Here is a 26,840-nt window from a genome sequence, read left to right as displayed (position 1 = left end):
GACTTTGAACCAGAGTGGTAGTTCTCAATTCATGTTGTTTTACCTGAGCGTGAAAAATAATTTGATGTTTGTCATCTCAACCATAGTTTCTCTGATATTGCCTGAGCACTCAGTAATTTGAGGAGTCATAATATCATCTGAGTTCATTTATTTAATTATTTTTATTTTAATTTGTTTTTTTCCCCCCACTTTTAGGTGTATGTGGGAATCTTGTGCTAGTGTTTTATTTTTATTAACTGTGGCATTTGTTGTTTACTCGGTCAATTATTACTTCTAAACTCAATGAGTCATACTGTAGTAGTTCTTTAAAAATAGAGAACAATACATGAAAGAGTAAAAGTGACCAATGCTTTTGCAACAAGGAATGAGAAACTTCTCCTCTATGATCAGATCCCTTCCTTGAGTTGAAAACACAACCACCTAAGTGAGATACGCTTCTCTTATTGATAGCTGGAGATACCTCACTTCTGATCACATGGCTTGTAGTATCTATTAAAAAACATACTTGGAATGCCATATCTCATTGGTTTCTAATTCCTTTGCAGGCATTAGTTTGAGTTCCAGACCTTGAGTCAACTGGTTCTTTGTCTTTCTTGGAAAGATAGAACAAGACATCTCATTTCTCTCTTTGCTGGACTAGTGGCTGAAGCTATAAACCCACAAACTGTCCTGTGTATGATTACATGAAACTGTTGACAACCTCCTGAACCAGCTTACTCTTTATAAGTGGGAACGGGGTTTAATCACCTCTGTGTCCCTAGCACCCAACTTTGCGGGTTGACTTTGTTTCCTGCATTATTGGGTTCTTAAGAAACTGAATTGGGCAGAGACATAAAAATACACACCTACACTTTACTTAGTGTGGGATGGAGGAGATTCCTCTCCCATACTAGTTTTAAATTTGTTTCTAATTGAAATTTCTATATGCAACTTTTAATTTTCACAGGAGAGGGTAATATTTACATATGCTTTTACTCACTTGGAGAAAAAAAATTTGATTTAGAGATCTGTGCTTTAGTGACTGTAGTTTGCTGGTAATATCATGACCCAAGAAATCCGCCCTTCTTTTGCAATATGGGCCTGCCTGAAATAACACTTCTCCTTGACCTGTTAATTACATCATTGTCTGACCTGCCTTTAAGTGGCATTCCTTCCTGCTTCTGAGCTTTGTTGCTGTGCCAGACAGGGGGAAGAACATTGTTCAGGAGGGCTGTATGAATAATTGTGGGCTCCAAGGGAACCATTGATCTAAAAAGGGGTGGGCAGGGCACATACTGGTATCAGGGAGGGAGCTACCACTATGAATGTAAAATTACAATGCCAGAAATATCATTGACCTATTATTCTCAAATTCACTCCTACCTTCTTTGATATGTTCTTATTGTTAGGAAAGCTCAGAATGGATTTCTTCCTCTTGGGCCTTACCCTGTAGTGGTAATGAGAACATGGAAAGAAGGCAAGAAAAAAGTAAAAGTGCATTTCAGAAAAAGGATCAGCATTTTGCCATTGTTAAAACTTGACATCCCAGATGCTCTGTACTCTATAGGGTTTAGAGTTAGCTTATCACAATGTCATGTTCTTTGTTGGCCATGATCTCATATTTCTTTCCATATATTTCACCTGTATATTTTGTAGGAAGATTATAAAAATTGGATCTTATTATTCTCACTATAAAAACTTGTAACTGTATGCTGTGACAGATATGTTAACTAACTTTATTATGGTAATCATTTCACAAAATATATATACTAAATCATCACGTTGCGCACCTTCAGCTTACACAATGTTATGTATCCATTATATTATCAGTAAAGTTGGAAAAAATTTAGATCTTCTTAAAGTCTTTAGACTTTATTCATACCTTGATTTCAGATAGCAAAGAGACTCTCTAGAAAACAGTTCTAATATTTAAGATGCCCATCCTAATGGAGTGTCTGTCCTTTGCACCCACAAAACAAGTTAATAGAGATAGAGTAGCATACCAGTTCCATTTTAGAACATAATGGTTTTCAAGTTACAAAGTCATAATCTTATTACCATCCTGGAAACTGATGAAATGAAGATGTTAAAACTAAGGAATGAAAGACTGAAGTATTTTTTTACTTTCTTTATTTCCTCTAAATGAAGCTTTGAAACAGTGGGGAAGAGAACAGAATTTCCCTTTTATCACATGAAACATGGTGATAAACAGTGTTTTTCAGCAATGCTGCTACCTCACAAAGCCTGAGTAGGCGAAGATTTACTTCTATCACATCTAAGAATTAAGCATTTCTTGGGTTTGTTTATTCTAGAGAATAGTTTCTAATCTATTTTATCTTTTTCAAATGATGACAAAGTGTCCTGTGTGTGATGCCATGTATCTACTCATTGACCTTGAGCATTGTTCTTTTAAAAAATTATTTAATAGATATAAGATATGCTTGAGTAACTGCATTTCTGTGATTACTAGTGAGGCCATGTCCCCGTTTGTTCTTATCCTCTCAGGGCACATATTAGAACTGTTTTTCTGATATTATTGGATGTGCACTGGTTCATCTAGTCCTTGAATGATCAGAGAGTGGGTGAAAGGTGGAAGCCAGGAGTAGAACCACAACACTGGCCACTATGGAGGTCGGTCATAAGTTCTTGCCTTGCTTAGCACCAATACTACCCATGGCCCTTGCTGCTCTACCAGCCAGCTGGTCTACCTTCCATTCCAGACTGCATTTGGGGTACAACTTCTGCAAATGGGTGATGAATGTCAGCACTCCACTAGACTCAGTGAGTATGTGAGTCACTAATAGCTTCTGTTAAGAACCTAAACCAGCAGCTAAATATATCACTGTATTGGGCAGAAGCGCCAAGGTCAACACTATGCTAATTTTCAGATTGTGTTGAGTGGAAGCTGGTTGCCTGGCATGTCATTCTTAGTTGGTATTGGGAGAGCTTTCCTAACAAGGTCTTTGGATTGCTGTTCCTTTCTGGCCTATTAGAAGATTGGCTTCCTGAGAGTCCCATTATGCAAGGCAGCACTTCAGCTGTACCTCCCCACCACCTCCCCTTCCCTTTGTTAGCTCCCTCTTGTAGTCATGCATTCATATCTCTTATTCCAGCTACCGCACAGCGATGACTCAGTCTTGCACGGGCATGTAAACATTTTGAGAGTATTCGTGTATCTCCCCTTCTGTTTCGTCTCTTATTCTTGAGTAACTCTTAGAATAGCATAGCCTCAGAGCAGATCAACCGGATTTTTACATACATTAATATTCTGTTACATCAGTAATAGCCAGTTTATTCATTTTGGTAGCTTTCTATTTCTCGTAGTCTCTTTAATCATGCTTTATCAATTCATCTAAGTTTTAAAGTTTTGCAGAAGGGTGTAAAAATTCCTAAATCACTAGCTCTGGCTAGTGTGGCTCAGTTGGTTGGGTGTCATCCCATGTCTCATGCACAGAGGGGTCACAGGTTAGATTCCCAGTCAGGGAACATGTATGGGTTGTGGGTTCAATCCCTGGTAGGGGGCGTGCAGGAGGCGGCCAATCAATGTTTCTCTCTCACGTCGATGTTTCTCTCTCCTCCCTTCCTCTCTCTCTAAAAGCAATAAAAACATTAAAAAATTTCTAATAACTAGATAAGTATCTAGTAAAACATTATCCTTTACAACTGCATTATTTTTGGTGTGCAATGGAATAACTCCTATGATTTTAGATGGTGGTACAGGCATAAATACATTAGTTAAAAATACTTGAATGTTAGCTCTCCTACCCTTTGCATTTTTGGAGCAGATTGCTTTTTCAGGCAAATTCCTTATACATCCTGTGCTTCCAACACCGCTTCTGAAATATTCCTTTCTTTGGCAATTCCAGTGAAAATACATGAGGGAAAAAGTGGCTTTCCTGTTCTTCCCTACAAGATAGTACTTGCTTCTCATATAATGAACAGTCTTAGAGCAAGAGACACCCATAGAGTAGATGGGACTGCTGATTCCCCTTTCCTGGTAATTCAGTGCAAAATCAGATGCTTTAGAGTGGTTTTCCTTCTGCCCCAGCTATTGTCCTATTCTGTGATTAGTTACAGTTGAGCAAGCGACACACAATTTGGGTGAAGTCTGCCCCTCACCACCCCACCCCAATCCTACCGTTGATTTTAGAAAGTTTAAGCCTGAAGGCAGCTGTCACCTTTCTTCCTGTCTTCCTGCCCTCTCCTCCCCCCCTTCTCTTCCCCCCTTCCCCCCTGCCCTCTTCTCCCCTCTTCTCCTCTCCTCTCTCCTCTTTTCTCTTTTTCTTCTTTCTTTCCTTTGCCAAAATTCTTTTCCCATTGGGTCCATCACACCCAGTAAGAGGTTCAATCACATTTGTAATAATGGTAAAAATAATTGTAATCATGACTGTTTTAAATCAAGCAAGAAAGTCGAACATTCAGTGACTTTCTTATTGTAGGTAAAACGTGAAGTATGAGGCAAAACAAGTAGATTGACAGTGAGTTATGGGCTCTCTGGAAGGAAGACTTTTCTTGCAAACTGGAGGGGAGTGGTGCATTGGCCATGAACCTGTGAGCATGTGGTCTCGCGAAAGGGTCAGGAGGAGCTGTGAGTGTGTTGCCAGTCTTCCTGTGGGCACCTCCTCTGAATCTCATGCCATTTACTAGTAGTGTTTCTACTGTTGCTGAGTTTCTGCTGTTGGTGGTTTCCTGTTGTGGAGACTGGTGAATCCTAGCAAGACATAAATGAAGAAACACTACGACACTATGGAGCCAGCCATTCTCAAACGCCTCAAGTGCGGGGGAATTCATTAGAGAAATCAAGATTCTCCTGATTATTGCTTGAAGAGCTTGACTTCTAATCAATCAACGGTGAAAGGGTTTCTTGTCTGATACATTTTTTTTATGAAGTACCCACCATGTGTCACGCATTTTTAACATATTCACTATTGATTTTACCCAGAGTGAAAGCCAAAAGGCTGGTTTTCAAACTTCATGGTGAAGCCTTCAGCTTCTGGGATGGTGCCTGGGAGGCTGCTGAGGGAAAGGTCAATGGGACCTGACCTGGCCTCCCAGTGTTGATTCAACCAGCATGCGTCAACCTTATCTCTTTTATACAGTGGTGGTTTACTTGAGATTTTGTTTTCATAAAATTCCATCCCTTTAAAAACATTTGAAAGCTACCACTTTCGGGAATTTGGTGTTATTATACACAGAAAAATAAATCACTTATTTTTGAAGAATTATTTTGGATTGTTCGCATCTCAAAGAGATGAAGTATGTAATTCTTTCCTCTCTCTCACTGAGTCACAGGCACTGCCCAGACGGGAATGCTTGGAATTTCTTTTCTTTTTTTTTTTAACAAAAAAGATCTCTACTTTATAAAAAGTTTTTATGTCATAAAATATTTTTATATATAAATATTTTTAAAAAACATATATATATATTTAAACTATTTTATTGAGGTATGATTGACAGACAAAAAGCTGTACATATTTAATGTCTGCAACTTGATGAGTTTGGAGATAAGTGTACACCCATGGAACAACATCATGCCTGTAGTTGAGAATACTGTATTGTATGCTTAAAAATTTGTTAAGTTCAGTGTTTGTTTGTTATGTTCAGTGTTCTTATGACACACACACACAAAATAATGATAAAGAGGGCAGGAGGAAACTTCTGGAGATGATAGATATATTTATATTTTTATAACTGATCTTATTCTATAGGCACATAACTCACAAGCTAAGGAGTGAGAACTTAAGTATATAGTAAGAGACAAGATTATGTTTCAGATGGCCTCGATTAACACAATTTCTAGTTCTGCCTTCCAAAGAAAACTGTTTTTAAGATATACCTTCTAAAAGGTATTCAATTATGCCTTGTTTTTTGAGAACATTAAAAATTTGGCCTGTTTAATGTCTCCTTTGAAAAAATAATATAGGTTGAGACTGAGAAATAATTGGCTTTCTTGAAGAATACCTCCATCTCTTCTTAGGTTGAAACAACAGGACTTATCTCTTCACAGCAGCTTTCCTCAGATGGACTCAGAGTATATTTGACATTTGTGATGTGGGATGGTTCTGGCCTGTGTCATTACCCATCTTCTCCCTCAGGAAGCATTTACAGGCTACATTTCTTCTTATTGTTTGACTTGGGCTTTGTCTTTTTGAGGGGAAAGATAATTCAGAATATGTTGTGTGAGCAGTGTTAGGGAAACAGAGATGAGAAGACAGCAGTTGCGGGGAGATTGATGAGCCTCTGTGTGCTGTGGGGAGTCTTGGAGAAACAAATGGGTGATAGTTTTCTAAGCATAAACTGGGAAGAGGGGAAGGTTAAAATCATTTTAACTCCTAATTTACCCTAAAAAGAGATTTTTTTTTTTTAAACTTCAAAATCCTGAATTTGATATACAGGTCATTTTGAATTTCATTTGCTCTTAGATGATAATTCACTCGTAGTTAATTGAATAAGAACACTGTGTCTTGAACGTTACTGGATCTCTCCCAATCATTGGTCAGCACCTTGTTTGTTTATTTATTTACTTATTTATTTTTTAATCCTCACTTGAGGATATTTTTCCCATTGCTTTTCAGAGAGAGTGGAAGGGAGAGAGAGAGAAAGAGCGAGCGAGAGCGAGAGCGCAACATCAATGTGAGAGAGACACATTAATTGGTTGCCTCCTCATGCACCCCGACCGGGGCCAGGGATCAAGCCTGCAACCGAGGTGCGTGCCCTTGCTGGAAACTGAACCCGAGACCCTTCAGTCTGAGGGCCACCCAGCCAAACCAGCTCGAGCCTATTTATTTTTAATCAGGACTTCTACCACCACGCAGGGAATAGGGGAAAACCTTGAATACTTCACGTTACTAGAGTTAGTAACTGTTGACTGTTTCTGGTATGACATTAAGAAAGTGCAGTTAGATACCATAGATTTTTTTTCTTTCCAACTGATCCAGTTTGTTTTCCCCTCCATTGTTTCAGTATTTTATACCTATGTATTGAGACTTAAGCCACTGTGGGGCTATGTAGCAAATGCTGAACATGTAATTTGTTTTGCTAAAAAAATTGGGAGGAAAAAGCCTGGTTCTCCATAGAGGGAGAGAGGGTATTTGTAATTATTGTAGAATAATTATTGTAGAATTATTATTTGTAATAAATTGTAGAATTTATTAGAATCAGCTGTACTCTTTTAAAATAGTAAGAACCTTTGGATTTCACTTTTATTTAATCAGAACATAAAATTTCTTGATACGATATAAACTGTGAATATGCAGGAAGATTATTTTCAGTTATTTTCCCTCGAAAGATATTCTGAATAAAAACAATCTAGTGGAAAGACTTTGGTTATAATTTTTATTTTTCAGTGTAGAAATATCCTTTCCTGTAGTTATGCCACGTGTAGAGACAAATTTTATTTTTGTATAATTTCAGTGAACTTCTGATAGCTGTAGTCTTGGGCTTCCCCCTCCCTCCCTCCCTCCCTCCCTCCCTCCCTCCCTCCCCTGTCCTACTTGCCTCTCCCTGCTCCATCCCACCACATCATGCTCACTTGTGAGGCAGCTCTGGTGTAATGGACCAGGTACTGGGCTTGGCCTCAGAAGATGCCATATATCAAGTTCTGAGAACTTTGACAGATACTTTACTTCTTAGGACCTCAATTCTTCTATAAAATGAAGGAAATAATCATCATGGCTGCAAAAGAATAAATGAAATATTGCATATGAAGAAACACAACTAGCCTTATTGAATTTTTTATTGGCGTAAAATATACATAAGAGTTACCATTTCATCCATTTTTAAGTGTATCATTTAGTGGCATTAAGTATATTTACAATGTTGTGCAACCATCACACTACCCATCTCCAGAACTTTTTCATCATGCTAAACAGAAACGCTGTGCCCATTTAATAGTAACTGTCTACTTCCCCCTCCCCAGCTCTTGGTAACCACCTTTCTACTTTCTATTTCTATGAATTTGACTGCTCTAGGTATCTCAGAGAAATGGAATCATATCATATTTGCACTTTTGTCTCTGGCTTATTTCACTTTGCATAATGCCTTCAAAGTTCATCCATGTTGTTGCATGTGTCAGAATCTCAAGTCCTTTTTAAGGCTGAATAATATTCCATTTTATATCACGTTTGACTTATCCATTCATCCTTTGATGGACATTTGGATTGTTTCCACCTTTTAGCTAATAAATGCTGCTCTGAACACTTGTGTGTGCAAGTATCTGTTGAGCCCCCTTTTCAGTTCTTTTGGGTTTACACCTAGAAGCAGAATTGCCACATCATATGGTAATTCTTTAACATTTTGGGTGACATCCTACTTTTAAGTATTTTTGGAATCTATTGAATTGATTGTAGTGGTGTGACTCCTAAATGGAGTGTTTGCTCATAGCGGTCATTTAATTCCCGTAGTTTACATGACATGAGTCAGGACAGTGAGGTCACCTTAAGTTTCAGGACTTCAGGAACACCTTGCCAAGGTGGCAAGCTCTCTAACCCATGGTCTCAGAAATGTATTCACTGTACACTTAGAGATCATCGAGGGTGAGGATTTGCTCTATTGGTACCCAGATGTGTTGGTTAAACATTAGTTGTATCGATGGCTATAAATTTTTTGCTTTGCACCTGTCTGCAGGGATTGAGGAGACCGAAGAGGCTGAAGACAGGCTGATGGGCTCAGTCGGTAGGCTGCATTATCTCACCATGACTGCCGAAAATCCGACACCTGGAGACCTGGCCCTCGCTCCTCTTGTCACTTGCAAACTCTGCCTGTGTGAACAGTCCTTGGACAAGATGACCACACTCCAGGAATGCCGCTGCATCTTTTGCACAGCTGTAAGTTTTCCTTGATGCTTTCATCATGAGAAAATACAAAGGGAAGACTTTTGATGGTGTAGGATACATTTCTGTGGCTTACTGAGAAGCCAGGATTGCTACAATATGATCTGAACTTTGGAGAGCCACTCCACATTTGGATCTGTTTCCAAATAGTGTCTTGAATGGTAAATTCTATACTTACTGGTTTTTAGGAAGAGTGTGATGTGTGTGAAATTTAATTATTTGTTGAATAAGCAGAGTTTTTCTGTTCTTGAAGTTCTAGCTAAGAAATAAAATAGAGACATTTTTAACATGCCATAGTTAACTATCATCTGTACAAAGCTCATGGGGTATTTTGAATGATGGGGAAATCAGGTAGCAATTTACTGAAGTTTCTTTCATATACTTGTTCATCTCCTACAAGGTACATGGTATACAACTGTTTCACTTTGTCACATCTCCTCTTTGTTTTCTCTCTTCTCTTTTCACAATTTGCCAAAGGCTCTTTATTCTTCATAATAGAGCAATGCTGTAAATCTCCAGGTGTGGGCTTGTCTCTTTCCGTCTGACACTTGGTATCAGTGACCATGACCTTTACTGCGTTTCCCTGAAGGTTGGTTGGTAAAGGTATAAAGACAGAAAACAGGCTGACGAGTTCAAAGTAACTTCTAGAAGCGTGAGCTCTGGTGGTCTCTCTCAGTTTTCCATTTAGTCAAATGCTTTGTGAGCTTCGGCTGTGTGCCAGGCACTGCGCTCGGTGTGGGGAATGCACAGATGACTTGGTGCTTCGCACAGGGAGATGGGCAGGCTGAAGGAGCCCCTGACAGCCTGGGGAGACCAGGATGCGCTCAGCGACCTCCGAGCTGAGGCTTTTAACAGGAGATTGCCAACTGATGCCCAGGGACCACGTCTGGCCTCAATACAGTTGCTTTTTGATTGGGAAATTAAAAATAACAAATTTTATAAATTTTTCATGAAAAGTAGTAAGATATAGCTACTCTGGGCCTGTGTTCATAGGCCCAGAAATTGATGATCCTTCCTCCATTTATGTACCTGTCTCTCTCCTGTATGTATTTGAAAAAGCTGCACTTTCAAACTAAGGATGGGTTGGTGAAGAGTCAGACAGGTGTCTCTGCATGGCAGAGAGAACGGTCTGGTGCCAAAAGTCAGTATTTACCCTTTAGCTCTGCTTTGGTGGGCCTTTCATGGGCAGACTGTTAATATTTTTTGTACAGTCAGTACAATAATCGCCAGCCAATGAGGGTTTAATGCCCTGACTTGTGAAGGAAATTGAATTGTTTAGTTAGAGTGATCAGTGCTTAAATCAAAGGGAATAAAAGAAAGGAATCATTTGGGAAGTAGAATCACTTAAAAAGAGGCATATTTATTACTAAGGTTTACTAAGCATTCTTTTTTTAACAGACAAGTTCAGGTGAAAGAAAATTTATTCCACAGTTTTTTGTTAATGTAATCAATGAAGCACATTTTCAAGCTAGTTCACACCAATTTTCTTAAAAACAATTTTTTTTTTTGGATTGAGGATTAGGGTAGGGAGAAGCCTCAGCATGACTTTTAGGTAAAAAGGAGAGGGATTGAAATCCTTTTCTTATGTTTTGAACGCTAGGATCCAAAGATGGTAATGAATAGTATTGTTTGTTCACTCATTCAACAAAAATCTAGTGAGCCGCACCTGTATGCCAGGAACTGTTCCAGGCACCAGGATTTATCAGTTAAAGAAACAAAACCCAGCAGAGATCCTTGCTCTTGTCAAAGCAAGTTATACAATAAACAATAAACATAGTGAATAGGTAAGTTATACTATTGGGTGATAAGGGCTTAGAAAAAAAGTTGAGCAGGAGATTAGGAGTGCGGGCCGAGGGGCTGTTACAGTTCAAGCAGGGCGGCCAGGAGAAGACCTCAGTGACTTTGGTTCTTTCTCATCTTGACAGTGAGCGTTGCTTTATAGGAAGTGAGGAAATGGCCTTGTCATCTCAGGGCAGCTTTAGTTTCCTTTAGTCTTGCTTTGTTTCTGAATGCTGTGCTTCAAAAATGATTATGTCTCTGACTTTTCCACATATGTTTCAGACCCTTGCTAATTTTTGAAACAAAAGTCAGAAGCAACATTTGGGTAAAGGTAGGATGGACTTTTTGCCCAAGCATTACTGATGTTTAAAAGCAGGATATGGAATTCCGTTTTTGCTATGAGATGTGTTAGTGTGGAATTCAAGTTTATACATCAACATTGGGGAAAGCGTAATCAAGCAAAGGTGGTTATTTCGTATTCACAAAGGAGCTGACACTGACATATTGTTTCAGTAGATTTTAGTTCCCAATTAAAAATTGCACAACTGCTTCTTATTTCTCCTTCAGCAATTTAGAGGTAGGAGTTGGTACAATTAGATTATTCTGTCATCTAAGTTCATACTTCCTTATTGTTGGGGAGTGCTCAAAAGCAAAAAGCCAGATAGCTTGCTATTTTTGGTATCCCTCCAACTTTGGAACTTTTTGTACCTATAAACATTAACCTTGCCTGGCTTCCTGATACCCCATTTCCTATGATCTGCTGAAATAGTAAGCTGCGTGTGTTTGACTATATTAGTGTCTGTAAATTTGCAGTTGATGCCAAACTCACCTGAAATACTACTATAACTTTTTACTGTTGGAGCTTTTATTTCTTCTTCTTTAAAAAACTGTTTAAAAATGTGTCTAATCCTTCCAGATATTAATTTGCACTCAAATTGAAGCTATCAAATGTGTTTTCAAGGCTGAAAAGAAATTTGTGACTTTTTTATTATGCCGTATACTACTAATTTCCAACTTTAAGTATGACTGGATAACATCTCCCAATTATTGGCTGAGAAAGACCATATATTTAAAATGGTTTTGCTAAGATAGCCCTTCTCTCCCCCTCATTAGGGAAATGTCCGAATTTAATGGTCCTCCTGCTAGATATGGTGCTACACTTATATATTTTCATAGATTTAATCAAGCTTTTTATACATTCTATCCTAGTCTGTTTTCCCTAAGATATATCCCTGAACATTTGTTGTGAGGTTAAATGCTTTTTGTTTCCAAGATCAGTGAATGCAGAATGGACAGATGTGGAGAGTCTGACCTGACCACTGGAGATTAGCCAGCTCATTCCCTATTTTTAGGGAGATCTGACCTTTAACTAGTCATCCCCTAACTGATGTATTCCATGGACCTCCAGCTCTGTGAAACAGAGGAGCTCCTTGAATAAAGTGTTTCATACTCAACTCAACTTGGAAAATGGTATGTGCTCTGTACCTCTCTTGGAGGGACCTAATGCACATTTGCATTTTAGAAGCTCTGTGAAATCTTGTGGTTAAGAGGAAAGTTTGTTTAACTTCTTCCAAAGCATTTCCATTTGATCATTCCACCTTTTTTTTAGTGGAATACCTATTAACTTCCCTACAACTAGAGCTCTGAAGAATGCTGCTTTAAATTATCCCATGTAGGTAATTCTTGATTTAAGTGGCACCCAGAGAAAGGAATGTGACTAACATTGCTTTAAATAATCCGTCATTACATCCAGTTTCTTTGTAAAGGAAACTTATTATGTTCTATTTGTGAAGATGGTTTTCGTTAAACGATTTGCTTAGCTTTAATGTACAGAAGAAAGTGTAGTGTAAAGCAGGGGAAGCTGAATTTACAGGACAAAAATGGGTGTAGCTCTCACTAGCATGGCTGAAGTTATAGGTCATAGGTGTATTACGGAGCCAGAGGAGTTGATATTTGGGAGTTATGGAGAGAGGTGTTGCAAAATTACTTGTTTTTGTAATTTTTCAGGGATGTTAGTATACTAACCAACGATATACAAAAAATCTCTCTCTCTATCTCACCCTCGTGAATTTAAATAACCCCAATATGAAAATTCAGATTTTCCTCTTCTGGCATCTGCAACAAGCCTTTTCAGGTAACATCGCACAATTATAATGCAAGTGAAAGAAGAAAAATTCACAAAAGTCAGTTATCAAAGGAGGACAGACTTGTGGCTTCGCTCCCTTGTGAGCAATATTTGCCTCTCTGATTTATTTTGGAAGCTATTTCTGGCAGCCACGAATTAAAGGAGAATGAATACACCGTTGTTGCTTGTTTTTATAACCTAGATAATTTCACCTGAAAAGAGTTGGTATGTTGGGCATGGCCTATTTACCTTTCAGATTAAAGACAGGATGTGCTGAGCAAAAAGAAAATAAAGTCCAGCCAGCCATATCCTTGCCTTTTTTCCATTACGTTTTGTTGGCTTGAGGTAGTTAGAACTCCTTTTACTATTCATTTCTCTGAGCCAAATGGATTTTCCAATGTTTAAAAAAGTGAGAGGAAATATAAAAGTTTTCAGACTAAGCCCTTTTCCTTTGGGCCTGTTGAGTGACCTTTAAGAAAAGCCCACATATGTATGGTTTGGGAGACATTTCAGTTTGGGAAGATTAGCAGTGCTTGCATGAGTGTGTGTGTGTGTGTGTGCACACATGTGTGCACGTGTGCATTTGTGTGTCCATGTGCACACTTGTGCACCACATGGTTGGTAACTTTCAAGTGAAAGAGAGAATCTGCAGTGGCTCAGTTCTGGATTCTGAAAGCTGTGTTAGGAGAAAGGAATGCCATTTTCCTGCTCCCACTCCATCTGCTCTCCCAGTGGAGCACAGTGATTAAGCGTGCAGGAACAGAGCTGGGAAGACCCAGGCTCAGGTTCAGGTTTAGGCTTGGTCATTTAGTGGTGTGTGGCTTCAGGTAAAATCTCTGGCTTTTCTGAACCTTAGTTTTATCACCGGTAGGGTGGAGGGAGGTAAGGGATGACAATACCTTTCTCAGCATGTTATAGGAGGCATCAAATAAGAATTCCAGCAAAGCAGCTAGCACAGTGTCAAGGCCCGAGTAAGTTCTGTGAGGATACTGAACTGCTCTGTTTTTCAAAAACGTTTTAGAGAAAGAAAATCCTATAAAAAAAACTTGTCTGGCTTCCTCGTTAGCCTTTCATAAAAAGGAAGTTGTATAGGTGATTTCAACCTTTCTATTCTGAAATACTCACAGGCTAGCAGTTAGGATAGAGAAAAGTTTCTCTATTGGATTTGTCTAAAGAGAGACTAATAGTTGGGTGTTTCAACTCAAGATCTTGAAGTAGGATTTACAGCAAAAAACCAAAAACCAATACAACTTTGAAAATGAGTAGGTAGATAAGCACATTTCTGATGGATGTAAAAGATTCAGATGGAAGAGCGTCTCAAGCTACCATTTATTTAAGAGCTGTTTACCCCCAGTAATAATCTAATAATATAATTATTTGTTGGCTTGATATGCTTAAGTATCATTTTTTTTCGTTTTTTAATTGATAACTCTCTGTAACTGCAAGAAATAATGAGGCATTTTACTCCAGCAATGTCACAGAACACTTTTTGTCTCCTCTTCTGGTCATGTGATCTGCCAGCCTTACCTGAAGCTTTAAAATTCTCCAGCTGTCTTTATTCTAGTGCTATTAAATGGACAGAAGACATTCTGCCAGCCTTATGCTCTCCTGGGTGCTCAGCATTGAGTCAATGGATCTATCTTTCTCTTTGTTTATTTGTAAATGACTTCATTATACTCACTGATCATACTTATGTGTTTTTTAAATTGAATTTATTGACTTGGGGTGGTGAACACACAATACAATATACAGTTGATGTATCTTTGAATTGTACTCCTGAAACCTATATAAGTTTTATTAACCAATGATCATACTTGTTAAGAGTTTTAATGTAATGCTATGATGGCTTTTGTATTTATTAGTTAAGTCACTGGTTTAAAATACAAATTTTGACACCATATTTTTCCATTGGTGATTGAGCTGCTGCAGGTCAGATAGCATCTGAGAAATAGGAGCAAATTATAACAGCATGAGAAATGGATTAGAGATGACTCAAGGAGGAGCTGGCTTCCTGGACCAATGATCTCATCCATGCTGCTCACCACTTAGTCAAGGAAAGTGGTAAAACATGGTAAGAGGAAAGAGCAGCAAAGAAAACCATACTCTTAAGGCCAAAGGACTTTGTCATCACATCGTAGTCCTAGAATTGGAAGGGACCTTAGCTCTTCTAGTCCTCCCACCCTCCCAATGAAAGGAGGCTTTTTCCTGGTTGCCAATATGGTTTGGTGTTTCAGAGAATGGGTCTCAAATCTGGTTGCCTGGGATTCACTTATTCAAAAAATATTTATCATGCGGTGGATAGTTCCAATGGTTAAGATATAGTTGGTGAATAATTGGATCAAGGCCTGGGTTTCAGATAGTTCCAATTTTAGTGCAAGGCACAGACATTAACAAGTAAATACAGGAGCCAGGTGATATGTGCTCTGAGGAAAAACAAGACCAAGGGAGGGGGCATAGGGAGTTTTATAGGAGAGGGGGTTTCCACTTTATGTTAGATGGTCAGGGAAGTGTCACTGATAAGATATTATTTAAGCAGAGACCTGAAAGACCGGAATAAGTTGTATAGATATCTGGGAGAAGAGAGCTTTGGGTAGGGTGGAGCAGTGGGTGGTCCTAAGCTGGGAGTGTGCTTAGTGTTCAGATACAGCAAGGAGGCCAGTGTGAACATGGGGAGCAGAAGGAGATGAAGTCAGAGAGGTAGTGGTGTTGGTGTGTAGGACCTTTCAGGCTATGGTGAGGATTCGGGCCTTAGTTTGATGTGAGAACAGATGCCTTTGGAGAGTTTTGACCCACAGTGACATGATATAACACTGTTTTAAGTGGATCATTGCATTAGGAAGGGTTCTCCAGAGAAGCAGATACAATAGGATATGTATTTCCAATATGAGACATATAAATATATACGTAAAGGAACTGGCTCATGGAATTGTGGAGGTGAGGTCTCAGGATCTGCTGTCTGCAAGTTGGAGACTGAGGAGAACCCACGGTGTGGTTCCAGTCTGAGTCCTGAGGCCTGAGGATGGGGAGAACCACTGGCTAAGTTCTGGGCTGAGGGCAGAAGACCAGTGTTCCAGCTCATGCAGTCAGGCAGAGAGAGTGAATTCTCTTTTCCCTTCCTCTGCCTTTTTGTTCCATTCATATCCTCAACTGATTGCATGAGGCCCACCCACATTGGTTGGAGAAAATCTGCTTTACTCAGTCTACTGACTCAAGTGCTAATGTCATCTGGAAACACCCTTACAGACAACTAGAAATAATGTGAAACCAGATATCTGGGCACCCTGTGCCGTGGTCAAGTTGACATCTAAAATTAATCATCACAACACCCTGGCTGCTGCATAGCAAATGAACTAAGGGGAGCAGGGTGAAAGCAAGGAGACTAGTTAGAAGGTAAGTATAGTAATTCAGGCCAGAGATGATAGTGGATTGGACCAAAAGGTGGTAGCTGGTAATGCCTTCAGGTAGTCTAAGTCTTCATTTTCTTTTACGTAATATAAGGATAATAAATCATTGTGTAACATTTTAGAGAAGATTGCGGTAGGTAACCTACACAAAGCACTTAGTGTGTGGAGTATAGCTAGCATGTGTCATTCTACTAGTTGTGCAGTCATCTAGATTTTGCTTGAAAACTTCCAGGATTGGGACATACCATAACACTGGCTATTCAGTTCTTGGAAACTCTAATTCTAAACTATCTTTTCTTCTACATTCATTTGAAACATTTCATTATAAGTTCTGCCTATTAGTACTAGTTATGCTCTCTAGAACAAAATTGGTTGAAATCTAATTTTTTCCCCTACCCATTAGCTCTGTATTGTTTGAATTGGGAATATCTTTCTGTGAGAGGGCAAGGAGAAAGTTATTCAAAATTCTCCCAGAGTTCTCTTTCCAGTGTGGGAATATTAATAAATAGAACTTTATTCCTCCATCCTTCACCCCTTCTGTTGACACAGTTCTTTTGGAATAAGCTTCATTTGCACAACATTCTTGACTTTGATCATAGGTTGAACAAGTCCTTCAGGCTTTTCTGTATGCTCTCAAAAAAGCATTTGGTATCAGGCTAAGGGGCGTGGTACTATAATAAGGAACGAGATTGAATTTATTTTTCTCAAAGAAAGTTATAAAAAGATGGTATGTTGGTAATCTGTGTTTGCATGTTGTGAAGACTTATTTTTGGAAGCATACCTTGCTTTTAATTTAATTCTTCAAGCCATTTATCAGCGCGCGATAGGCTGGTCAAGCATGCAAACATAACCAGAGAGCAGGAACGTGGGCGTACAATGAGAGAGCTTCCCCTTACATCCACCGAGTCACCAAGGTTTAGCTACTGATTCTTTCGAAGTTGCACTTTTATTCCAGTTTCCTCTAAGTTCATTCTCATCTTAGTCCTGATTCTGCTCTTCCATTCGGTACTACTGTGTACCAGCCCCTGTGCTAATTGTGTGTATAATGCATACTCAGACTGACTCTCCTGTGGGAAGCAGACCCTCTGATAGGGAGCACTGGGTGCTAGGGGAGCACGTGGGAACCCACCTAGACTAGACTGGAGGAGGTCAGGGAAGATTTCCTGAGGGGCTGAAAGCAAAAGATGAATAGAGATTGCTTGATGGTGGCGTTGGTGGGGCTGTGGATAGGAGAGTGCAACAAGGAGGAAGGGCAGCCACGTGTGAAGGCACCGAACCAAGGAAGGTTCCTACCGAGAAACCGACCTGAAAGACATCCCTGGAACACGCTGGTAGAAGGATGGGTGTGCTTGGTTGGGCATGGGCTGGAGAGGCAAGCGGAGACTAGATGGCAGGTCTTGTAGGCCATGTTCAATGGTGCGATGGAGCTGCTGGAAGGCTGTGTTTGGGAGGATGGCTTTGGCATAGGGTGGAGAATGGTCTGAAAGTGGGCAAAACGAGCAGGACGAAGAAGGGGCGTGGTGAGAACTCCAAGAACAACATCCTCATCAGCATGTATTTGTTATGGTAGACAGCAATTTTGAGATCTGGAATATTGAAATTATTTTTATGTCTCCAATTCCTCCTTCCTTTCCATTTAGATACTAATGTCAGGTTTCTTAAAATATTTCTGTCAAAATGCCACTACTGTTATTAAGGATTCACGTGTTCCTGTTCGAACTGTATTCCTTAGTGCTGACACTCAAGTTCATCTGTGAACCGTCACTCAGTGTCTGTCCAGATCGTCGCTGTTGCCTCTTCTATGAGGCATCTCATACCTCCACTTCCTTCCTTCTTCCTAGAAAGCTCCTATTTTCTTTTTTACTCCACCTACTCAGTTCCTAATGATGTCTCATTGCCTGGTCAAAGCAAACCACCATTTATTATTCAACAAATACTTATTTTGACAGGCAGAATACTAAGTGGCGGGGGGTGGGGAGCAGGGGGTGGAATTTATTGGTGAACAACTCAGTCATCGTTCTTACCCTAGGGGCATTGGCCACCATTGTGCAAAACTATCATCTCTTCTCTGAAAGCACTTAACACTTAAAATCTAATTGAATAGGTTTTATACAAATATCTGTATTGCCTTATATTCTAGCTGTTTGACATAAATTCATTTTCCCATGTAGACGTGAGGTCCACTGAGGGCAAAGCCTAGGAAAGCAGCTAGGCATCACTCATCATCATTGTCGTCATAATAATAGCAGCAAACATTTATTCAGCGTACTCAGTGGAGGTATTGTTGTAAGTGCTTTAACTCATTTCATCCATATAATGACCCAAATCAGTCTTTAAAGAATATCCCTATTTTAAAGATCAGTTAGTAGATATACAGTAGTTACTCTTTCCTGGTGTAACACTTTTTTGGACTTGTTTGTTCATGTTTTGAGGCCCACTCAGCCACCCTAAGCAAATAAATCATTCACCCAATTGCTAATTTCCAGGAATACTTGGGACAGAACCAGATAGCTTACTCTAGTTAACTTCAGCTACTTCTACAAAGTATGCAGTCATTTAATGGTAAGATGCATAGGATTTTAGTTCCCCTGTTTGTCTCTTTGCAGAAAAAGGAAGCCAATAGGCAAATGAAGGTCCCCAGCAGAAGGGTCAGAAAGAAAGGTTCCATGGCTCACTCTCTTTGCTTTAACTGCCACCGAGAATGACTTTGAGTCCTAGACTGACATTTTAGCTCAATGCAAAATTTTTGGTGACCAATTTCATGTATGCTGCTGGGGGTAGGGAATTTAATTAGAAATATAGGGAAACCTCACTTGTTTTCCTCCCTTCTATCCCTTTTTTCCTTACTCTCTCCTTTTTAAAGACTGATTTTTAATTATAAATGTAATACATGCTGGTTTTAAAACAAAATAAAACAAAAATCTCCAAAGTATTGATGCTATAAACAGTTCACCTGTACCCCCTTCCAGACTCTTTCTCTGTGTATAAACAAACATATGGATGGATGTGTATTCATACACAACACATAATAGAGAAATGAGATCTTTACATATAGATACTATTTTTTAACTCGAGTTTTACAGACTTAGCTTAGTGTATTGTGGATATGTTTCTATGTTAGCATATACAGACCTCTCTTCCCTCCCTTCCTTTTTAAGTGTTGTGTAGTATCCTACAGTATGGCTGTATCAACATTTACTTAAGTAGGCCCCTCCTAATAAATGGACTTTAAGGTTGGTTCCAGTTTTTCCTGTTATAAATGAAAATATTTATACTTACATAAATGTGAAAATATCTCTCTCTAGGATAGATTTCTAGAAGTGGTATTGCCTAAACAAAAGGTACATACATGCATTGTAAATCAATATGCGTTGCCAGATTGCCTTCCTACGCCCTCTTGCTGGTTTAGCACTCTCACCAGTGGTGTAGGAAACCCTCCTTCTTGACACTGTATTTGCAAGTTTTTCATCTTCTCTAATCTGATATGTGAATAGAACACATCTTGTCACTTATCCATGCTTCCTCTTTTAAGGAGGAAGCAAAACAAACTCATCTCATGAGTCTATCTTTAACTCCATATGTGCTAAGCGCAGGGCCAGTACAGTTTCAGCTGATTTTATACCTTGGTATTTATAGTACTATCAAGTTAGAAAAATGGGCCCCATCTAGAAAAGCATATTACACAGAGTAAATAAATGGAAAAATGACGGTGGTCTTAGGACTATGTGACATGTGTTGTCACAAAGTTTATGTTCAATGGCAACTAGAAAAAGGAACTTGAAAAAATTTAGGTTAAGTGGAAGCCAAAAAGGTTGTGAGCTAACTAGAAAATTCAGTTAACTCCAAACCCCCATTTTTTTAATAAGTTCATCAAGGATTGGTTATGTTGTGGAATCCAGATATGCACAGCACCTCTTGGAATGAGGCGAGACACAGTCAGTGCCTCATTTTCATGGAAACAAGTAGCTCTGTGTTAACTAAAAGCCTCAATGATTTTGAATCATTTCCCATCCCCAATTAGGAGGTCCTTTTGGTTGGACTCATCTGGAAAGTGTGTGTGAGTTATTAGCCACATGAATGCAGGGTTTTTATTGAATTTCTTTGACCCTCCGTTCGTTCATGTACTAAAGAAAATCAAGGAAGGAAAAGTAAGAGCACTTGAGTACCTACCATGTAATATGTATCATGCAAAAGTACTACTTTTTTTTCGTTTACCATCCAGTTTACAAATAAGAAAGCAATGCAGAATTAAGTTACTTGCCCAAGATCCGTACTCTTAATTCCTGGATCATAGGGTTGTTTGGATGAAATAAGAACAACCTCTGAAAATACATAATGTACTCCCTAGTACATAGTATGTGTTCCCTACATTTTATTTGTTGGCATGAACAGTGAATGAGTGAGTCTCATTAGGTTTGTATGATCCTACCTATAGTTTCTAAAGCTTGACAATGGCCTATGTAATGCAATCTGAAAACTGGTTTTTTGTTTTGTTTTCTATTTTAAAATAAAATAAAAAAAGTTTTTTATTGATTTAGAGAGAGAAGAAGGGAGAGGGAGAGAGAAAAAAAAACATCGATGTCAGAGAGAAACATCTATTGAGCCCAGGTTGCCCAGGAATTGAACCCGCGACCTTTCAGGGCGTGGGATGATGCTCAGCCAACTGAGCCACACCAGCCAGGGCTTACAACTGGTTTTTAATTGCATAAAAGTTTAGTCAATACAAAGAAGATGTAAGGAACAACTGATTAAAAAAGTCCAAGGAGTTTTCCAGAGACCAGAGGGATATCTCAGCTGTGGGGGTTCCCACTGAGGGCCCTGGGGCCTAAACTCCAGGTTGGGCTTCCCAGCCAAGAGCACCAGCACTGAGAAAGGTGCCCACATAACTTCTGGCTGTGAAAAGCAGCAGGGTTTCTGTCTGCCAGGGAGAGGCAGCTGGAAATGCAGGCACCCTCTTAAAGGACCAACCCACAAAGTTTTGTGTGTAGCTACTCACCTTGGGCTCCAGCAGAGGGAAGGCAGAGTGAGCTGTGTGAGGAGCTGTGTGAGGAGAATCTAGGGTTGTGGCTCTGGAGCTAGAGCTCAGAGGGCACCCCTCTGGATTCCTGGGCTGAGTTATTCCCCCATACTGCAGAGGACATCTTTCTCAGGCAGACATTTTGCTGCTTTTGCTGGGCGGGGGGGGGGGGGGGGGGGGGGGGGGGGGGGTAATTGCTCCACCCTGCTGGAAAACCTCTCACCCTACCCAGAGGAGTTTCTACAGCCTGAAGCTCAGTTAAGAGAATGATAATCAGCTGCCCCACCCTGTGGAGTTTTTACAGCCTGAGGCTCATTAAGAGAATCAGATTAATCAGCCTGCAGCCATAGGCAGGCCTCAGAGTGCTTTGAGTCTTTGCCTGATCTGCTTCTAGACCCAGGCCTTGGAAGAGCAGACTGGTGAGCATCTTGGTCCTGTCCAAATCCACCCAGCCCCAGCAGAGGGGACCTCAAGCCAAGGGTTTTTGATAGCCCCAAACAGGGTACTCAGGATGTCATAAACTGTGTCTGACATTGGCCTGCACCAGACACCCTCCAAAAAGATTGAGAGTCCTAGAAGATCTAGACCCAAACAGAAATAAACCCAAACAGGCAGCCAAAATGGGGAGACCAAAAAACAAGCCCCAAATGAAAGAACAAGAGAAGTCTCCAGAAAAAGAGCTAAATGAAATGGAGATGAGCAATCTATCAGATATAGAGTTCAGAATACTGATTTTAAGGATGCTCAACAGCATGAAAAAAGATATGGAAACTATAAAGGAAATTAAGAATGACATAGAAGAAATAAAGAATACATTGGAAGGAATAAACAACAGATTAGAGGAAGCTGAGAATCAGATCAGTGAATTAGAAGACAGGGTAGAAAAAATCAATCAGAGATCCAAAAAGAAAAAAACAATTAAAAAACAGGACAGTTTAAGGAAGCTGTGGGACAACGTGAAATGTAACAATGTTCACATTATAGGAATGCCAGAGGAGGTCAAAAGTAAGCAAGGGTTAGACAACCTGTTTGAAGAAATAACGGCAGAAAACTTCCCTAACCTGGACAAGAAAAAAGTCACACAAGTTCAAGAGGCACACAGCAAGAAGAATCCAGAGAGGCCCACGCCCAGACACATAATTAAAATCCCAAGAATTCAAGACAGCTAGAGAAAAGCAATCTGTTACTTACAAAGGAGCTCCCATAAGGCTGTCATCTGACTTCTCATCAGAAACACTATAGGCCAGAAAGGAATGGCAAGAAGTATTCAAGGTATTGCAAAACAAGTATCTGAAACCTAGGTTATTCTATCCAGCAAGACTATCTCAAGATAGATGGTAAAATAAAGAGCTTCCCAGACAAGAAAAGGCTAAAGGAATTTATCACCACCAAACCAGCATTGCAGAAAATGTTAAAGGAACTACTGTAATTTAAAGTGGAAGTAGAGAAAAAACATAAGCATAAAGAATTAAAACAGCAATAGATAAGTATCTATCAATAATAATCTTAAATGTAAATGGATTAAATGCTTCAATAAAAATATATAGGGTGGCTGAATGGATAAGAAAACATGACCAAAATTTATCTACAAGAGACCCACCTCAAAATAAAAGACTCACACAGGATCAGAATGAAGGGATGGAAAAAACTTTTTCATGCAAATGGAAGTGAAAAAAAAGCTGGGGTAGCAATACTCATTGGACAAAATAGACTTCAAAATGAAGACCATAACAAAAGACAAAGGTCATTACATAATACTAAGGGATACTAATACTACATAATAATCCAACAAGAGAATATAACCCTGATGAACACATATGCACCCAATATAGGAGCACCTGAATTTATAAAAAAGCTTCTAGAGACTTTAAGGGCGTCGTCGACAGCAATACAGTGATACTAGGGGACTTGAATACCCCACTGACTTCACTGAATAGGTATTCCAGACAAAAAATCAAGGAAACAGTAATCCTAAATGACACACTACATCAGATGGATTTAATTGACATTTACAGAACATTCCACCCCAAAGCTGCAGAATATACATTCTTCCCAGGTGCACATCAGTAAATGAGTGGATAAAAAAGCTGTGGGACATATACACCATAGAACACTATGCATCTGTAAAAAAGAAGGATCTCTTATCCTTTGGGACAGCATAGAGGGAACTGGAGAGTATTATGCTAAGTGAAATAAGCCGGTCAGAGAAAGAAAGTACCACATGATCTCACTCATATGTGGAATAAACAAAATAAACTGATGAACAAAATAGATCCAGAGACATAGAAGCATGGAACAGACTGAGGAGTCTCAGAGGGAAGGTGGGGGAGTGGGTGGGGAGAGATTAATCAAAGAACTTACATGTTTATAAGTATAACCCATGGACACAGACATTGGTATGGAGAAGGCTTGGGGGTGGGGTGGATGAGGGGTGGAGGGGAACAATCGGGGGAAAATAGAGGAAATCTGTAATACTTTCAACAATAAATATAAATTAAAAATAAATAAATTATAAGAAAGATATTCTGATTTTGCTATGGAGTAATCCAATAAAATAATTTCAAATTAATTTTGAATAAAACAAGATTGCTCATATGCAGTGTAGTCACTGTTCATTATTGTTTAACCTTTTCTACTTTTTCAGAGTTCACATTTCTTAAATGTAATAAATTCTTTTTTATAAATGTAGCCAAGGAGGAAGTTTATTTAAGGCTTAACATTTATTCTAAACTGATAACACTTGGTTCCTAACCATTGTCCATATAGACAAACAGTATCTTCTTGAGGAAACAAACAGCATCACTAGTGTCCACTTGTCATTGATATGAGCTGTTTTTCATGCTGGCTTTATAGGTTATATCCTGTAGAAAAAAGTGTAGTTAATGATGAGTTAGCATCATTCTCTTATTTATACAGTGTACATATTCTTTAAAATTTCAAAAATTTAGGTAATCATGAATCAATATTGCTACCATTACTTTTAATTAATAAGGCTTTATTTCACTATAATTTATTTAAACTCTAGTTTATGTACTAATACAGATATTGGGGTTTTATATAAAATATAATACAGATAATTCCTGCTTTAAGGAACATTAAAACCTGAGATTTGGTGAATGGTATGATTTGTTTTCTTTTTAGTTTAAAAAAATTATACAACAGTTTGTTATGACATTTTTAAAAAACGTACAACAAAGGTAAAATAATATTAGCAATGATTCTATAATTCTACCTCCTCTTAGATTCTAACATTAACTTTTTACTCTACTTGCCGTATCACACATCTGTCCAACCATCTATCCTTCTATCTTTTGAATGGTATAGTTTTAAATATATATATATATATATTTTAATGATTTTCAAGAGAGATGACGTGGGGGAGAGAGAGAGAGAGAAACCCCAATGAGAGAAACATTGATACAGTACCTCCTGCACACCCCACTGGGGATCGGAACCCAGAACCCCGGCATGTGCCCTGACCAGCAATCCAACCAGAGACCTCTCGGTGCATGGGGTGATGCTCAACTAACTGAGCCACACCGGCCAAGGCTGAATGATATCGTTTTAGTACTTACTGTGAATTCTCTAGTAAAATATTAAATACTACATGCTCCAGTGTGTTTGCTCAGATTGATTGAATGGTCATATTTTATGCAGATAACTTGCATAATGCTACATCATGACTGAAGGAGTTTCTTGACACTCTATTTGGGGTTTGTCCCTTTCGTGTTACTGAAACCTTATTTGTGTTCTAAGAATCAGAAGAGCTGCCTGAGAGTTCAAATAGGGACTCTTAGGTGCACAAGAGACGGAGGAAGGAAGTGATAAATGAGCTCAGTGGGATCTGCCCACATTTAATCTGGTGCGTGGTTATTCTCGTTGCCTGCCCTGGGCCTGTTGGCTGGGGCTTGGGGCCAGCTGAAGGTTGGCAGTTCTCAGGTCTAAAGTTTCTTTGGAGGAAACGGAAGGATGTAAACTTGGCAAGACTTTGTTTTATTTCTCCTGGAACAATCAATTGTTTTTCTGGGTATACTGTGTTGTAAGATAGCACCTGGCACAGATGGATCTCTCTGGAATTGTATAAGAATTAAGAATTGGGGACTCCAAAAAAGGTAGCAAAGGTGGGACAAAAGGGAAAGTCTCTGAAAGGTCAGTCGAAGAGTTATGGAACTCAGCAACTTGTGCTGGAAGGAGATCTTTCAATGCGGGTGCCTGCCCCCTGCGGCGATGGAAATGTCCTCCCAGGTTAGCAGATTTAATTGGCTTCATTGTGAGGACTGGACAAGGCTGCAGCATTTCCAGTGGATTTCTCTTCACAACTATTTCTGTCACTGAGTGTCTTAATTTAGATGTTTCATGATCACTTGAGAGAAAGATAGAAGTGTTCGATCACTCCTGCTTGGTGGGAACTGGAGTACCTTTGAGTGGGGCCCAGATTGAATTTCCCATATTGACTGACTGCTCTCAGATTTACCAGGTGGACCTAGTACCCTTATCCAGGAAAAGTAACAGCACTATTTTGCTCCTGTGGACGTCACGCCTCTGAATATTACACAGTGACTTACAGGCAGTGATGACAGACTTATCTCCCTTGATTAACTTGAGGGCAGGGATGGCATTAAACTGGTGATTCTCAGACTCGGTTGCACGTTGGAATCCTTTTGAGAGTTTAAAAATACTGGTGCCAGTTCAATGAAGTTGCAAAATACAAAACCAATATACAAAAGCCAAGTAAATTCCTGTACACTAACAAAGACTAATACGATGTCATTAAGGCAATTCCATTTACAATAATATAAGAAAGAATAAAACACTTAAGAATAAGTTTAACGAACGACAAAGCTTTACACTCTGAGAACTATAAAACATGGTTGAAAGAAGTTAAAGAAGACTAAATGGAAAGACATCCCATGTTTATGGATTAGAAGACTTAATATTGTTAAAATGGTAATGTTCTCCAAATGGTCGTACCGATTCAACACAATTCCTATCAGAATCCCAACTATCATTTTTTTAGGAATTGACAAGCTGATCCTAAAATTCATATGGAAATTTGAGGGATGTAGAATACTAGTCAAAGCAATCTTGAAAAAGAATGAAGTGGGAGAACTTGCTTCCTGATTTCAAACTCACCATAGCACCATAGTAATCAAAACTGTGCGACAGGTAAGGATAGACAGATAGACCAGTGAAATAGAATTGAGAGTCCAGAAATAAACTCTCATGTTATTGTCACTTAATTTTCACCAAGGATGCTAAGGCAATTCAAAAGGGAAAGAATAGGTTTTCAGTAAATGGTTCTGGGACAACTGGATATCCGTTTGCAAAAGAATGAAGTTGGACTGTTTCTGCACACCGAGGAATATTAACTCAAAATGAGTTAATAGACATAACTGTAAGAGCTAAAACTATAAAACTCTTAGGAGAAAATATAGGAAATTAGAAACATTTTATGACCTTGGGTTAGGCATGCTTGGGCGCAGCTGCTAGGACTGCATGGCTGCTACAGAGAGAGAAAACATGAACAAACGGGCCTGGGCACCGGGGGAGCCCATGCTACCGAGGAGAGGCCTTTGTTAAGCTTTAATTATATTACTTCCCACTTTCAGACTGACCAGCCTCTTTCCCAGTCTTTACAGGCTTGTGCTGGGCCCTCCCCCTAACCAATCCGGTCTTTTCCCCAGGCTCATACCCCCCTTTATAGT

At 39.3% G+C, this 26,840-nt stretch overlaps 1 protein-coding gene across 2 annotated transcripts in view; it reads left to right on the top strand.

Annotated features, from left to right (window-relative positions):
- RNF144B (ring finger protein 144B) overlaps positions 1-26,840 on the top strand; it is a 142,005-nt gene that overhangs the window by 76,708 nt on the left and 38,457 nt on the right. For both annotated transcript variants that reach the window (XM_087820626.1, XM_016205153.2), the window contains one exon: positions 8,605-8,804. In XM_087820626.1, the coding sequence (XP_087676752.1) occupies positions 8,640-8,804 (165 nt within the window). In that variant the 5' untranslated portion in view covers positions 8,605-8,639. The remainder of the gene's footprint in view (positions 1-8,604; positions 8,805-26,840) is intronic.

The sequence above is a fragment of the Miniopterus natalensis genome, chromosome 9 (assembly GCF_054644295.1).
Source record: "Miniopterus natalensis isolate mMinNat1 chromosome 9, mMinNat1.hap1, whole genome shotgun sequence".
Classification (NCBI taxonomy): domain Eukaryota; kingdom Metazoa; phylum Chordata; class Mammalia; order Chiroptera; family Miniopteridae; genus Miniopterus; species Miniopterus natalensis.
This window is presented reverse-complemented; position numbering and strand designations above follow the sequence as displayed.